Source organism: Ambystoma mexicanum, chromosome 1q, assembly GCF_040938575.1.
Source record: "Ambystoma mexicanum isolate Mex_15411 chromosome 1q, UKY_AmexF1_1, whole genome shotgun sequence".
NCBI classification, from domain to species: Eukaryota; Metazoa; Chordata; class Amphibia; order Caudata; family Ambystomatidae; genus Ambystoma; species Ambystoma mexicanum.
This window is the reverse complement of record NC_090922.1, coordinates 1,097,292,764-1,097,308,528: the sequence shown is the minus strand read 5'-3', so window position 1 is coordinate 1,097,308,528 and position 15,765 is coordinate 1,097,292,764. Positions and strand designations below refer to the sequence as shown.

General features: G+C 40.3%; 1 protein-coding gene across 3 annotated transcripts in view; it reads right to left on the bottom strand.

Annotated features, from left to right (window-relative positions):
* Positions 1–15,765, bottom strand: part of BTBD8 (BTB domain containing 8) — a 2,362,893-nt gene that overhangs the window by 189,818 nt on the left and 2,157,310 nt on the right. Inside the window, exon 18 of one of the 3 annotated variants that reach the window (XM_069641785.1) lies at positions 13,570–14,507. The exons of the other annotated variants lie outside the window; for them this stretch is intronic. Within the exon in view, the coding sequence (XP_069497886.1) occupies positions 14,038–14,507 (470 nt within the window). The 3' untranslated portion in view covers positions 13,570–14,037. Of the gene's footprint in view, positions 1–13,569; positions 14,508–15,765 lie in introns of those variants that run through there. 3 annotated transcript variants of the gene reach the window in all.

Sequence of the window (15,765 nt, the reverse complement as noted above, 5' to 3'; positions counted from 1 at the left end):
ATGAGGGCCACCAGAAATAACGTGATAACAATTCCTGAGTATTTGCAGTACTGCTATGTCCAGAAACCTTGGAGTCATGACACATTTTCAGGACCTCTCTTCGTAATGGTTCATTAGGAATGAACACTTGTTGACCATGAAAATTACACCCCTTCTCATCTACCAAAGAGTGTTGGTCTAGCTTGCCGATTTATCCTTTGGTTAACAACCTTGACTGTTCTCTTACTCGGGTGAGGAGATGATTTACCACCTGATGATGAACCACCTCGATTTGAGGAAAGATAAGTTCAGATCGGATTTGATCATGAGGTACCGACTCCTTTCTTGAAAGGGCATCTGCTCGGAGATTGCATCCCCCCGGAATGAAGGAAAAGGTGATTCGGAACGGAGAGAAAAAATGGGCCAAACAGGCTTGACAACTGTTGCAGGTTTGAGCGTACTGGAGCGTCCGTGATTATGATGGTCCATTCTGACTTCCACTGGATGTTTGGCTCCTAGTAACAAGTGTCTCCATTCTTCAAATGCCTGTTTCATAGCCAGGAGTTCCTTCTCCAACACCGTGTAATTCAACTCTGCGGGTGCAAGAGTTTTAGATAGATATGCAACTGGATGCTCCTGTCCTTGGTCATCCTTCTGCCGCTATAGCATAGTGAGAGGCATCAGTCTCGACGATGAATCCACAGTTCTGATCCGGAGTCAATAGGACTGGAGCGGATGTGAAAAGTCTCTTTAATTCCTCGAAAGCCTGTTGGGTATCTGGAGACCATAAGAATGGAACCCCCTTCTTCAGCAGTGAGGTCAATGGATACGAATAAATAGTCGATAAAAATTAGCAAATCCGACGAATCGTTGTATTTCCTTCACAGAGGTGGGAGCTGGCCAACTCTGCACAGCGGAGCTTTTTCTGGGTCCATCGCTATTCCCACATCGGACGAAAAACATACCCCAAATAGGAAACTTGGGATTGATGAAAAAAGCATTTGTCAATCTTACAATACAAATGATTGCTACGAAGTTGGTGAAGCACTTCTCTGACATGTTTCTCATGTTCCTGAATAGACACTGAGAAGACAAGGATGTCATCTAAATATATGATGACATAGTGAAGCAGAATATCTGCAAATAAGTGATCCATGAATCTTTGGAAAACGACGGGGGCATTGGAAAGGCCAAAGGGCATCATTCTGTACTGATAATGTCCAAAGGAGGTACAAAACGCTGTCTTCCGTTCATCTCCCCTTCTAATGCGTATAAGATGGTATGCACCACAGAGATCTAGTTTGGTATAGATTTTAGCCCCTTTGACAGCTTCCAATATGTCTGTTATCAGTGGCATGGGGTATTTATCAAGAACAGTTATCTTGTTGTGTCCCCAGAAATCGATACACGGACGTAACTCCGAAGTATTCTTCTTGGGGATGAAAAACACGGACGCTGTTGATGGTGAGGTGGATTCAGTGATAAGACCATTCTTCAAATTGGATTGTAGGTACTCTCAAAGTACTTCTTTCTCTGTGGCTGATAAGATGTACATCCTACAGAAAGGTAGGGGCTGGTCCGGGATCAAATCTATCCTACAGTCATCCCTTCTGTGGGGAAGTAATTCAGTGTATTCCGAAGAAGAGAAGAAAGATTGGAACTCCTGGCAGGCTTCTGGAAGGCCAGCCACCTGATTGAGAGAGGTTACTTTAGGAGGTCTCGAAGAAGTAGTCGAGGATTCCAGGGGTCCTGCAGGGTGACCCCTAATACAATGTTTCACAGTACTCTGACCCCAAAAAGAATGACCCTGTGGTCCAATTTAATTTCTAATTGTTTGGAATGGAACTGCGGAAGAATTGGACTCCTTACTACATCAAGTCAACCGGAATCAATATGGCTTAGATTTACTGGACTAAGTAGCCGGTCTGAAATAAACATTTTGGATCTAACCATCTATGTAGCCAATAACCAACTACATACTAAAACTTACAGAAAAGACACAGAGGTGAACTCCACACTTTTTGCAACCAGCTGCCACCACCAATCAGTCATTTTGAACATTCCTAAAGGAGAATTCATTCATGCCAAAAGAAATTGATAAGGAATGTACTCTACTATCGGACCGTTTTATAGTCAGTGGGTACCCTCGTAAAGCAATCGCTAGGAGAAAAGCTCAAAATATGACAAGGCAATCAACATTGCTACAAAGAAAGAAGGAAGGACAATCAGACAAAATTATCCAATTTATCACTACGTACTGTGCAAACAACAAGGAGATTAAGAGAGTTCTTAAACAAAATGGGTACCTATTAAAACTGGATCCACATGTAAGCCAGAATATTCAAGAATACCCGACCATAGTTTATAGAAAAGCCAAAACTTTGAAAATGATGTTGAGCCCATCACTACTACCAGAAAAAGAAGAGATGAGACCACAGACATGGTTACAACAACCAGGGCCGGGTTTCAGAAAGTGTGGCTTCTGCACTATGTGCCAGTATGCGATACCAGACACAGAGGTGTTCTCAAACCAAGACGGGATTGAAACTCGTATCAATGAACAAATAAATTGCAGATCCAAATATGTCATCTATGCGATAATATGTGTCTGTAATCTAATATACATAGGAAGTACCATTCGAGAGCTAAGAACGAGAATCAGAGAACACTTATCTGCAATTGGAAGCCAAGACAAAAATCTTCCATTGTCCCACCATTGGCAAAATAATCATCAACTTCAAAACCAAAAATACATCAGATTCGTGGGCCTGAAGAAAATAAAAATGGGCAAACGTGGAGGTGATCAAGAATTACGTTTGCGGCAGGAAGAAGCCAGACTCATTTGCCGCTTCAAAGCGGTAGAACAAGTGTTAAACTCAGACAATGAGATGGTTCATTTTCTTTGAGAAGACAATAATAAGTGACAACTTTTTCAATTATGAACCTGTACCATGACAACGAATGGATGAATGCACAATATGTAATATGACATTGCGCCAGGGTTTGGTGTTTCGAATTTACATTTGCTCTATCAGTAATACAAATTGTTGTATTTCCTATAATGCACAAAACCAACATGTTGGAAATAGAATCAAATGGCCATTTACCATAGAATAGAACTAGTCAAAGGAAAAAGCATGGTTCATGTAGAGGGAGGTTTGGTTACTAGGTATGAGCCGAACTACTGACTAAACGACTAAAAGTAAAAATATCAACTTTTATTATTTTTTTGGGGAAACTACATTATCCACAATCCTTCACTTTGGAAACGGGTTCACATCGGAATTAAGTAATTCCTACGACTAACAAACATCATTAATCACATGCAGGATTTTTAGAATTAACTAGTGCCCAACAAGAGCAATATTAGAGCAATATTCCTCGGCAAGGCTACATGTTAATTACCAAGCTAAACAGGGTAAGGCATTCCAAAATATGGCTGTCGTTATTACTGAAATATAATTACTACGAGCACAATACAGGAAGAAAGGGTTCATGGTAACCTGTTACCAAGCAAAACATGGGAAGGTATCCCAAAATATGGCCGCCAATTTGGTGGCGAGGAAAGAGAGGAGGGACTTAGGGATAATGCTCCTTTAACATACAGTGATCATCAGGAGAGAAGGAACCCGATGCTTGGAGCAGGAGAAAATTAATTTGTAGGTAAACCCTGAGATTAGGTGGGAAGCCCACCCACGGCTGCAGGCACGTTTTAGAATCGTGCTAGGAGACTGTATTTGCCGTCTTTTTTACAAAGACAGCAAGAAAATGGGCGCTATTTCAAATTATGCGTGACATGAGGAGTACACGGCAATCAGGAGCCGGCAACTCGATCAAAACAGGCTTTTGTGTAGAGGCATTGGTACAATGCACGTAAGATTTGTATATGCTTACCAACACTAGAGGAGGCAACAGCCTGATTTATATATATAAATACAATCATTTTATATATGCTCATTAACGGTGGGCAGTCATAATGTCGACAGTAAAAATGTCGACAGTCAAAATTTCGAAAAATAAATGTCGACAAACAATAATGTCGACAAACAATGTCGACATTTTTTCGATATTTTTTCGAAATTTTCTATTTATTGTATAAATAGATAAATAAATAAATATATAACTAAAATGTGTTGAGTATGAGGGGTGAGAGGGTGGTGGGGGATTTGGGGGGTGGCAGGGGGTGTTGGGTGAGGGGGGTTGGGGGGGACACCCCCATAGTAAATGATACTCTTTTTGTTTAATTATTTATTGAAAAAATAAATAAATAAATAAATATATAATTAGAATGTGTTGAGTATGAGGGGGGAGAGGGTGGTGCGGGGTGTGGGGGGGTGGCAGGGGGGTGTTGGGTGAGGTGTTGATAGTTCTAATTGACATTTTTTTGTCGACTTTGTTTTCTAAAAAATGACTTTACATTATATGTATAGGATGTTGACATTTTTGTTTGTCGACATTTTTTTTTCGACATTATGACTATAAACCCTCATTAACACTAGTGGTGGCAACAGCCTGATAATTAATTTTTTCCAAAGAGCACACAAACATGGAGCCAAGCCAAGTTATAACGCTGATTTTTGAATAATGACAGATTTAATCCTAATGTTAATATATGGTTGTAAACAAACATCTATGCCTTTTTTGTGTAGGTGGGATTGAACCCAGGACGTAAAAGTCAATAATAGGATGGCAAAATACACTATATTGGGTGAACTGCAACCTTACTAAAAAGGGTAAGAACTGTGATTGTACAGTACTATCAGTGTCAGGTAAAAGATGATAGCAGTTCTGGTATTTTACAAAGAGTGAGACATAGATAGAATATTGTTAAATAGTATACAGGTCAACAATATAATAACAATAAAAAGAACTTTATTTCCACCCTCCCCCCTTCCTTGGCCCTGTAACAATGACACACGTACACAATATAGTTTTTACCTAGAAAGAATGAGGTGTCATGTATTGTTACAAGCATGGTTTCTGGAGATTCATGGTGTGGGGCTAAAACACAAGAAAGTCAAATTTTTTAGTATGTGTGAAATAATTGAGTTGCAAGTTACATATGTATTTCATTTTTCTGTTTTTTTCATTTGTATCAATATGAATAGCCCGGATTTGAGAAAGGTGCAGTCGCCGAAACACGTGTCATCCAAGAAGGGCTTTACCTTTATCAAAGCAAAATATAAACAAAGAATTATTTTCATCAGAAACAACGGTTGTTTAGAATTCTTTATTTATCTACTTTGGCGCAAAGAAGTGTAGGCACTGTTGTTCGTGTTCTCTCGTTCTCTCGTTCTCTCTCTCTCTCTCTCGTTCTCTCTCTCTCTCTCTCTCTCTCTCTCTCTCTCTCTCTATATATATATATATATATATAATTTCCCTAGCAACGCCAGTCTTAAATAATAAAGATTTCCCCAGTATTAGAAATAAATTACTTCATCAAATGGTAAGGCCAATTATTTGAACACGTCACTTCCCTGCTTTCAAACATGTAAACACAAATGTAATCTCCACAAAAAAGATGTTTCAATCTATACAAATAGGACACCGGACCTCTAACCCTTCAATTATTAAATGGGCTTGCAGATAACTCTTACCAATTGAATCTAGTTTCAATAGTCAAATGATGTGTCTTTTCTATAGAATATCCTAGACACTACAAATACACTTCACATGTCAGAGAAATTAGAAGAAAAGACCTACAAAATGCTATTGCCCAAGAAGAGTGGAGACAGCTCTGTCAGAGCTACTCGCTCAGCAACTAGGAAACATTTAAAAGAAAACTGTTTCAAAATACTTCTTTGGTGGTATTTCCAACTAGACTCAGGCATGCAAGTCCAGGTACTTCAGATTTATGCAGGCAAACCCGCATCCAGAGGAGTACTTTCATTCACACTTGGTGGGATTGCCCTAATAGTCAAACATTCTGAGATCTGGTACTTCAAAGGAAAAGAAAAATGAAATTACAGGAATTGCAATCAATAAAGAACCATATTACTATTAGGTGATCCAGGATCAAACCACATTTATTCTTTGCGTTCTCTAATGGGTGAATTATTAACATTTTGATAAGGGCTCTACTAATGATAGTTAAGATTGGCAATCCTTGGATACCCCACACATAAGCATATAGTGGCAAATGATATGGTCGATCGTGACAATGGAACAACGGCAATAGTTATTCATAGCCAATTTCAGACCTATTTGGCTGTATGGGAACCTTTTATTGATTATGTCAATTCTATGCATAGCCTAGGCGTGGTTAGACTAGTACATTTAAGGGTCTTCTCTTGTATGAGAACCACTAATTTGGCTTACTTGCCTTCCACTCTTCAACTTGTACAATTGCTTCAATTTTTGTTTTCAGAACTTGGGCGGTTTTATGGTTGATGTATGGACTACCTCACAAATGCCTTCCCCTTCCTTCGCTCTTCCTTATAATATCTTTATTATCCCTCAGATTATGTGAAGTATACATTGTAGTGTTTATAGATGACAAAACGTTTGAGTTTTGGTATTATGTAGATTTAAACATTAAGTCCATTAGGAGAGATGAAGATTCTAATTTCGTAATGTCGTATGCAATATTCCAAACCATGCTATTTACAGTTATCGGTCATAACATTGTAGTTACAGGCTATGGACATTATTGTATTCAATGTTAATAGCCATGCCCATCAGTGATGCGTTTCTTATGACTTTAAAATCACTAACAATATAGTAAAATAAAGAACAGATCACAAACCCCCAAGATTTAATTTCATATAAGATGGGTATGGATAGTGTTTGTTGTAGGAATAAGTCAGGATCCAAGGGACAAGAGGAAGAAAGAAGCAGAAGATATGGCCCAAATAAAAAGTGGGTAAAAAAAACATGCAAGAAACCAAGGAAAATTGGGCTCCACTTGCTTCTGACAAAGGGATTCTAGAGAACGAGCACCACCAGTCCAGGATGGCATCCAGATTAGAAATGTAAATAAAATGGACAAAGAACAAGCCTTAAAAGGAAAACTTGGATTGGACTATAATTAGCCAGGGATATAGTTAGACAATTGCTTGGCAACGTCTTCCAATGGATCGTCACCAGTTGTTTGTTTCGAGCCCCTTGAAGCTGCTCTCTCCAGCATGTTATTTCTGTCCTGTTGTCCTTCATAGGGAAACCAGTTTTGTCAGTTTTTCTTCCACAGGGCAGTGGAATTCCAGGGTGTAATTCTCATTAGGGGTTATAGGGTCTGGGGAAAGGTAGTTGATGCTTTCTTCAGAATTTCTGTTGTAAATGGTCACCAAGATTGTCCTCCCGAAGCTCAAAAGGAACTTAAATCAAGGAAATTGTTTTAACGTGAACAGTATTCTCAAAGAGGAGTGGATTGACTGCTACAGAAATGGCTACACATAGAAGCGAAATAATATATGAATTCTGGCTTGTCCGCTTATGGTTGTGAGGAAGAGTTAACCTTTCTCAAAGGTAAAGGACGAATTATCCTGTAAAATTTAAAGGTTGCAGTGGGATGACAGATTAATACACCCTGATGGAATGCGAGAACTCATTGCACCTGAAGGCCATTTAAGTGTGTCTAAAAACCAAGAGTCTAATTCATGTAGATTGATGGACCCCTTATAGGAACACTTGTAGAACAGCTAGTCCTAAATTATCTGAATGTAGTACAAATGACTAGACGCTTGGCAACCAAGCAAGCCCACGTTCATGCTGGAGCTGCCCAGACTGCTATGGTAGAATGTTGCACTAGACCTAGTGGGTCCGCTAACCACCAGAGGGAGCAAGAATTCATACATAAAAGAACTTATACACATCTATTTGTTATAGCCATTAGCCATTAACTTGTATACAGCATGAGGTCAGCACAAGTGCGGCATTTGGAGGGAGGGACACATCTCAAAGATTCTGATATACAATCGTGTGCAACTAACCTCCAAGGAAACATGCATTTCTCAAAGAGCATTATATTGTGCATGTGTATACCTCTATCATCCCAGCTCAAACGGGTGTATTCAGAGATTTAACTGAACACAGATTCATGTGTGTAATAATAGCAGTAAGACCAGGATAAGCTAGGTTAGAGCCATGCTGGAAAGACCTTTGCAACCCAGACTAGCTCTCCCCTGGCCTGGGGGACAACCGCCCATTCTCCATCTGAGGCACTGAGGTGAAAGAAACCTAACTCTAAATTGTGCACTGGATGGCTGGCGAGAGCATGCTTGATGGAGGTAGATGATGCTGTTCACAGAGGCAGGATCTGTAAGTGTGGAATTAAGGCAAAGGACAGATATAATGCCCTGCGTGCTACATCACAGAGTTGACCTTTGGAACCAAGAAGTATGCCAACAGGGAGTGCTTAAGGTTTAAGATTTGTATTAGGGACTTTAGACATGGGTGGGCCAACATGAATCTAAACAGGATTTTCCACCCCAGAAAAATAAAAATATAGAATTGGCCTTCATCTTTGTGCGCCTTCAATAATCTCTGCCTGAACGCCTGTAGAACTGAAATGCTTCCCACTGGGACCCCTGCTCCTCCTCCTTCCCCTCACTCTGGCCTTCCTCCTTTGGCTCTCCCCCTGCACCTTCAACTGAAGCCAGAAACCTTGGAGTCATCTTCGACTCCTCTCTCTCCTTCCTCCCTCACACTCAGGACATTGCCAAGAAGACCAACTATCAGCTCTTCCTTCTCAAAGGGATTTTACCTTTTCTCACTTTCCTTCAGAGGCTCAATGTAACTCAAGCCCTGGGCTCTCTGGATTTGACTACTGTAACAGCCTCCTCCTGAATCTTCCTTCTTCCACTCTGCGATCCCTTCAGTTTATCCAGAATAGGCCAGCAAGACTTATCCTTGGCCTTAAGCCCAGGGACCGCATCTCTCCTGCACTAAAAAGTCTTCACTGGCTCCCGGTTGCTGCATGGATTAAATTTGTATACCTCTGCATCATCCACAAGGCTGTCTGGGCCTAGGGACCACACTATCTTCAACTCTATCTCACCAAATATTCTCCCTCTAGATGGCGTTGCTCCTCTGGCACCAACTTGTTGTGGGTATTGCCAAACAGAGGGCAAGGTGTCGCTCACTTTCCTCTGCGGGCTCCGTCCTATGGAATGCCTCCGCCTACCCCTGGAGTACGATCTTCTCAAATTCCGGAACCGTCTTAAGACTTTCCTCTTTTCCTCCTCTTTCCCTCCTTCTCTCCTCTGCTAATCCCACAGTTGCTAAATCATTGTCCTTGGCCCTTAAGCATCATAGAGCCCTTGACCTCCCACACCAATTCTACCCAGCTCCTGTCTATCCACAGCACTTTGCATCTACAAACCCTCCGCTCTGGAGACTTGCACCTACACCTCCTGCGGCCCAGGCCGTACAGCACCCAACTTTCCTAGCACTTAGTCTATGGCTCACCCACGAGCTCGGACTCCCCAGCACTTACGCCCTCTTCCCTATTCCTTTCTGCACTTGCATGTTCTACAAGGCATAGTAGGTTTGTGTCCCTCTCCCTCTTCCCCCCTCTGCTCTTAATTATTGTGTTGTAATATATTTCCAGCCATCCCACCCTCCCTGCCCTGTGGGCGCTTTAAAACAATATATTCTTATTGTATAAGCACCTAGCTAGCAAACAAGAAATAAAATAAATAAATCCACAAAATGTCTCTTACGACCGCCTTCCCAATCTCAGGAGGAGTGGTCGAGCTTTCGAGTCTCAGCCATCACTGTTCAAAAGTCCCATAGAGATTTTTTTTCTCCCTAATGATACAGCCCTTTAGGGTGTAGGTAGCCCTTCTTCCGCTCATTTGAGCCTAGGTGCAGGCTTTCTGGGGTCCCATACCCCAAGTATAAGCCAGTTCTTGATGCTCTGCAGGACCATCTGGGTTCTCTTACAGATGGTGTTGGGGTCAACTGAGAAAGAGGCAGAAATCCCTACTAGCCTTCCTTCCTGACTCTGTTCTGCCCACACCTTCCTAAAAGATCACTAAGCCCCAAGACCTCTACAGTCACCTCCTTCCACCTGTTCGACCTGCGAGGGCCTGACGTGACATTCCTACCTATAGTTGACTAACCAGATTCTGGCTCTTCGCCTCCCTTTTGGATACCCTAATAAAGTTCTGATCTCTTGTCTCTTGTGCCTACTATTTTCCCTTACATTCCTCATCAGCCCTTGGCCAGTCCTGTTCACTCTTCTCATTTGAAGATATCTCGTCCGCCATTGTCTCTATCCCGCCTACCTCCTTCACCTGCTGATATTTCACTGTCTCCTTAACACAACATTGGCCTGTTCCCATCAACCCCTCCTTTTCTCTTGGTCTCAAAGCTCCCTCCCCCCTCTAGTATAACCACCTCTTTGACCACCTTCTCCACATTGCCTATTACCTCCACTTTCCCAGCTACTGTCGCCACATTTGACTCCACATCAGATCTTACTTCCTGTCTCCAGCCTTTTAATTTTATTCCTTCCTTTAATTCCACTCGAGGTTTTATTTCCTCCCGTCTGCTCTTGGCCTGAGAATAGGTGGCCATTTTAAACACTGTGTGCATGGAGAAGCTGAACGAGCTGCTTGCGTGGAGGATGTCCTGCAGCGCTGCATTTGGGAAGGCAAGTGTTTTAGGGGGCTCTTGGTATTTTTTCAATTTCCCTCATGATCTTCCTGCTCTTGAAGGGGTTTCCTATGGTCTTCCTGTCCTATTCCGGCTTTCCGTCTGGGACAAAAGGGCTTTGTGGGAGATGTCCATCTGAGGGTGGTTGGCCTGTACAATTTTAGTGTTTAGTCTCAGGAGGATAGCTCAGGGGCAACGCGCTTGCATCATTACAAATTAGAATGTTAGGGCTGTCATTCCACATCTCTGTCTACGCTACAGCTGCTTCTAAAATCTCATATTTAATGCTTGAATGCTACAGAACCAACATGAGTTTCCCTTAGCCTGCTATACCTATAAAGGTTTCCCGATTTGGAACTCTGTATGCTTTCTACATTTATTTCCGAACCCTCTCCCATCTGTGTAGGGTGCTAACTTTAAATCTTCCACTATTTCTGCAAAGTGAGTAACTCCTGTGAGTGCAGGAATCATTACAATGTGCTGCTCTGATATTTTCTGATTAAGGTTTTCAGCTTACGATTTTAGCTGCATCAATTACACCCACAATACATTGTTGCGAATCCTCTGTATTTTATTTGTTTAGACTTTGATACTTTCCCTCCTGTAGCCTCTTATTGTTTTCCTCCAATTGTTACTCCTTCATGGTGAGCCCATTCATTTTGTATTCTAGTATAGACACTGAGCTCTTGACCACGTATGTTTTCTTCACGCAGAGCCTCAAAGGAGGCTATTAGAGTGGTATCCCTTTCAGGTCATACGTCTATTCCCTTTGGTCCTGTATTTTGTTTCAATATGTTTCCCTCAGATCTCGAGTTTTCTCCCTTTTCCTTTAAATATCAGAGCCTGTCAATCCTACCTATCTCTACCTCCAGGGAAAATGGCAACCACTTCAACATATGTGAAACCTCACTTCCAGCTTACGCCTCTCTAAACCATAGTCCAAGACCTTTGCTACAGCTGACAATGCATTGGTATTGGGCCCTTGCCTGGAAGAGCCTTTGCATGCCCTGCATTGCACTGATCTTCCCCCACCAGCTGTCCTGGAGCTCCATCATTTCACCCTCTGCTTCGACATTACCAGTGACCATATGGTGGCATTCCCCTGCTTTGATCAGTAATGATAAGAACTCAGTGGGTATTTGTTGAGAATACAGGTGTTTTGACCAGAAAAACAGTCAGAGCGGTATTCCTGAATTAGGTGTCTCACAATGAAGGGACGTAGAGGTGGTTGTCGGCTGTTGGATGAAGGAGTGGTAATGTTACAGATGCTGGGGAAAGTACAAACACATAAAACAGCAAAGGATGCGAGCAGGCTAGAATGTAGAGTATAATAGAGGGCAGAAAGGTCACAGGGTGTAATGTGGGAGCAGTTGGACGGAGCATCATCAAAGTTAAGTAGGTGGAGTTTGAGTGAGGACTTGAAAGACTGAATGGTAGTATAGTTTTTAATGTGAATGAGAAAGGAGTTCCAGTGAAGAGAGGCAAGGAAAAAGGAGGCGCAAAAAGGAGTACAGCGAGGAGGGGGGGATGGGTGGAAAGGAATTAGGGAATAAGGAAGAACACGGGACACCAATTTGACTATGAAATATTATACATACCCGTTTGCATGCTTATATTTTGCTATGCTGGCAAATATGTATGTAGAAATGTTTTTAGCTCAAAATTATTTTAACCGCACACCGGTGAGTTTCGTCCTCTGCTAACATCGCAAGAGCAGGCATCATAGCCTAATTGTGTTCCTCTATCCTACAGCTGCATGTTTATCTAACACTGACAGAGTATTTGGCCATGAAGTGCCTGTGGCAGTGGAACGCCCACAACGCAGAATTGCAATATCTACAGGGTAGCTCCTCCCTATGAGATCACCTTAATACTCCACTCACTTGTATTTAAACCACTCACTTGTATTTAAACCAATGTGAACACACTGGTATAAAAGTATGTAGATTCTGGGAGATTTGGTGTACAGGGGTCTCTGTCCAGCGCTGCGAAAAATAAATCTTTGAAGAAATGGGGTTACCCTACGTCGATCTCAGCATTTTATTAACCAACACCCACCATACTTGTTAAAAGTATGCTGATATTTCTGTATGTTAGCAAACAGCAAAAAACGATACATGTGTTATAATAAATTAATTCCTACACTTTATAGTCCATGAAATGCCAGGTCAGCTCGGGGTACAGTCATAAGTGAGGACAGCGGATGATAGCTTTACAGTCTAGGCTACTACACTCGGAGAGAGCTCTACTAGTTAGCCCTCATGGGCTACAGACCAAGGCTGTTCTCTCCTATATTAGCCACAGCATGGTGGCCAGCAAAGCAGAGAATTGTAGCCTTGCAACTATAGAGGATACTTTTTTTGTCCTATGGGAGAGAGCAGGTTAACATTTAATTTTGAAAAACACACATCTACATTTACAAACAAGACCTATTGTTTTGCCAATCCTTGTTATGGAGGCAAGTACGTGCTGTACCCTAGCAATCCAGCAGCCATAACAGTAATGAGGAATGTGGCTGTATATATACTCCTTGCTTCCACACAGTGCTGTGCACTTATGCTAGGAAAGGTAATGGACTAAACCACCAAGCACAAAAATCAAAATTCATGATGGAGCTACTCGCCCTATGTCACAAATGTAACAGAAATGTCATACATTCTTCATGTTTATTCTAAATATCCCCTTCACCAACCTCCTTAGTCACACATAAAAATGAAACGATAATTAGAACATAAGAATTCACCCATCCTTTAAACATTGTTGATCCAAAGCATTGTTTAAACATATTAATATGGGAATATTTTGGTACATTAACCTAACAAATGGAAAACAAATGTCACATGGAATAATTTGCTTTGGCAGATTGCCTATGGAAATTCTATGACTAGAATGACAATTATATTAAATGCAGTTAAATATTTCGCACATCAAAATGTAACGCGTTTACTAAAGCAAAGCAAAATACCATATATGCAAGGGAGGTTGTAACATAAGAACATTTTAAAAACAAAATATTTTATTTCATTTGACAATACAAATTTGAGGAAAAGCTAACCACTATGAGGCTTTTATTTCTAAAAATCATGAGTCATATGCAAAACAAAAATGAACAAAACCTTTTTGTGCATTAATTATTATAACGCACAAGCTAAAAGGTCACAAACATGACTGTTGGGAAAACAATCCTAAATATTTTTCTTACAAGCTTTGTTAAATCTAATTATTATAGAAAATCATGCCTGCGTTTTGCTATAGAAAATCATCAATTTTAAATTACTTAAATATTAAAAAATATATTTTACTTGCAACAGTAAATAACCAGTGTTTACCTTGGCATACCCACACATTGCATCAAAGTCAATATTAGATTTCTAATTTAGTACATTTTCCTAAAATGTATGAGTTGTTCTTTCTGCAAGGAGATTCAAGAAATGGAGAAAAATCTAGATAAGCATAAGCTACTTAATGCTGAGTTTCGAGTTCTAGAATCGTCCATTCTCCATGAGAGGAAGAGCAATCATCAGGGGAAATACTAGTCATTGTGACACTTCCGGTTGAGTCATCAAGTGGAGACATTAGTTCAGTCCATCTAACCAAAGTGTCAACATGTGCTTTACCCTGAGTTTTTGAGCTGTCTCGCGCCAAAAAGAGTGTTTGACTTATGAGATATTGTGCCAAGCTGAAATCTGCAGGAACAGAGTTTTTTACATCTAAATTAGAATCTTGATCAGACAACAGGTGTCTCAGAAGAGTCCAGTCCCTTTCGGCAAAGTGCTGATCCTCCAAAGTGACACCCAAAATGTGTGCTTCATCCTCCATCATTTGCTCAAAAGCATCTCCACCATCCAGCTCATATATAGGAGAAAGGGTTTTTGAAGGTCGATGCTCAAACATGCAGGTTTGTGCCAAAGTGTCACAATCATCTATGTATCCTGAAACAATTCATAATACTATACATTGTAAGAATGTTATACTCTTTCCCCTTAGGGTTTTTCAGACCAAATGTTAAATCAATACAGCAATAACAACATATGATTAAGATGAAAGAAGCTGAAGGTTTATACAAAGTTAACAAAACTTTGATTGAGGTATTCGGTTTGCAGACAATAAGAACGCAAATTACTTTTTAAATTAAATAGAACAAGAAATTACGACTAGTAATTAACCAATAAACCTTCATTAAATTGATAATTTCTGATGCAGAAAATGATATTCACTGAAGTAAAAAAAATATATATGATGCGCATAGAAAATCAAATCCGTTACAAAAGTCACACAAGTAGAAAACTATTTATCCAGTTAGCTGCTGATTGTGTGGTCATTGATTGTCGTACACAATCATCTGAAATGATGTTTGTGTTCATTACTCCAGTATTGTCATTTTGCTTCTCTTCAGGTGGTTTGTAACCACATTCCTGCAGCTTCCCATACCTACAAATTATTCTACTGATCTCAAAATCTGTGTTTGTGGATTTCTACATTTAGTGAGACATAAGCACATAATAATTCATGATTTGCATGCACTCAACACGAGAGAATGCAGCCAAGCTATCAAAGATAGCTGCTATTTGTTAGTCCAAATATCAGCAGCCAAAGGGATAAACAGTCATTGGAGGCAACTAAACTATGTCAGCTGTATAGAGAAAAGAACACTTGTTTCCACAGGAATATGTCTATGCTACACATGCACCAAATACAGCAGGCAACAACACACAAACTAAAACACAAGAAGAACAGCTCTCCAGGTCATATAAAAATGTATCTGTTAAATATAGATCTAGCAGTTTAGCTGTGAATAGTTGTTTCATTTACTTGATTCTGGATGTCTACTTTAAACTCGACAGTCCCAAAAATAAACATGATATATGTAAACCCAGACAATTGCTTATTTAACAAACTAAAGCTTTTCATATTTATTCATTGCTTTTAAATATATTTTCTTTTAAGAACCTTTTAAAACAGAAATACATGAGAGCATAGCTACCCATCTAGTTATGTTCATTTTTTAAATTCTGTACATATATTGTATAAATGTATTCATTTGGAAAGAAATGCTATTGTTTAATAAAACAATACAATGCCCTCATGTAAAAGTGTACAAGTTTGGCCCTAGTAAGTGCTCGCGCTTGATTCGGCTAGCAGGCAGATGGAATAAAGCACTGATTATCAATGGCAGATGACACAAATTGC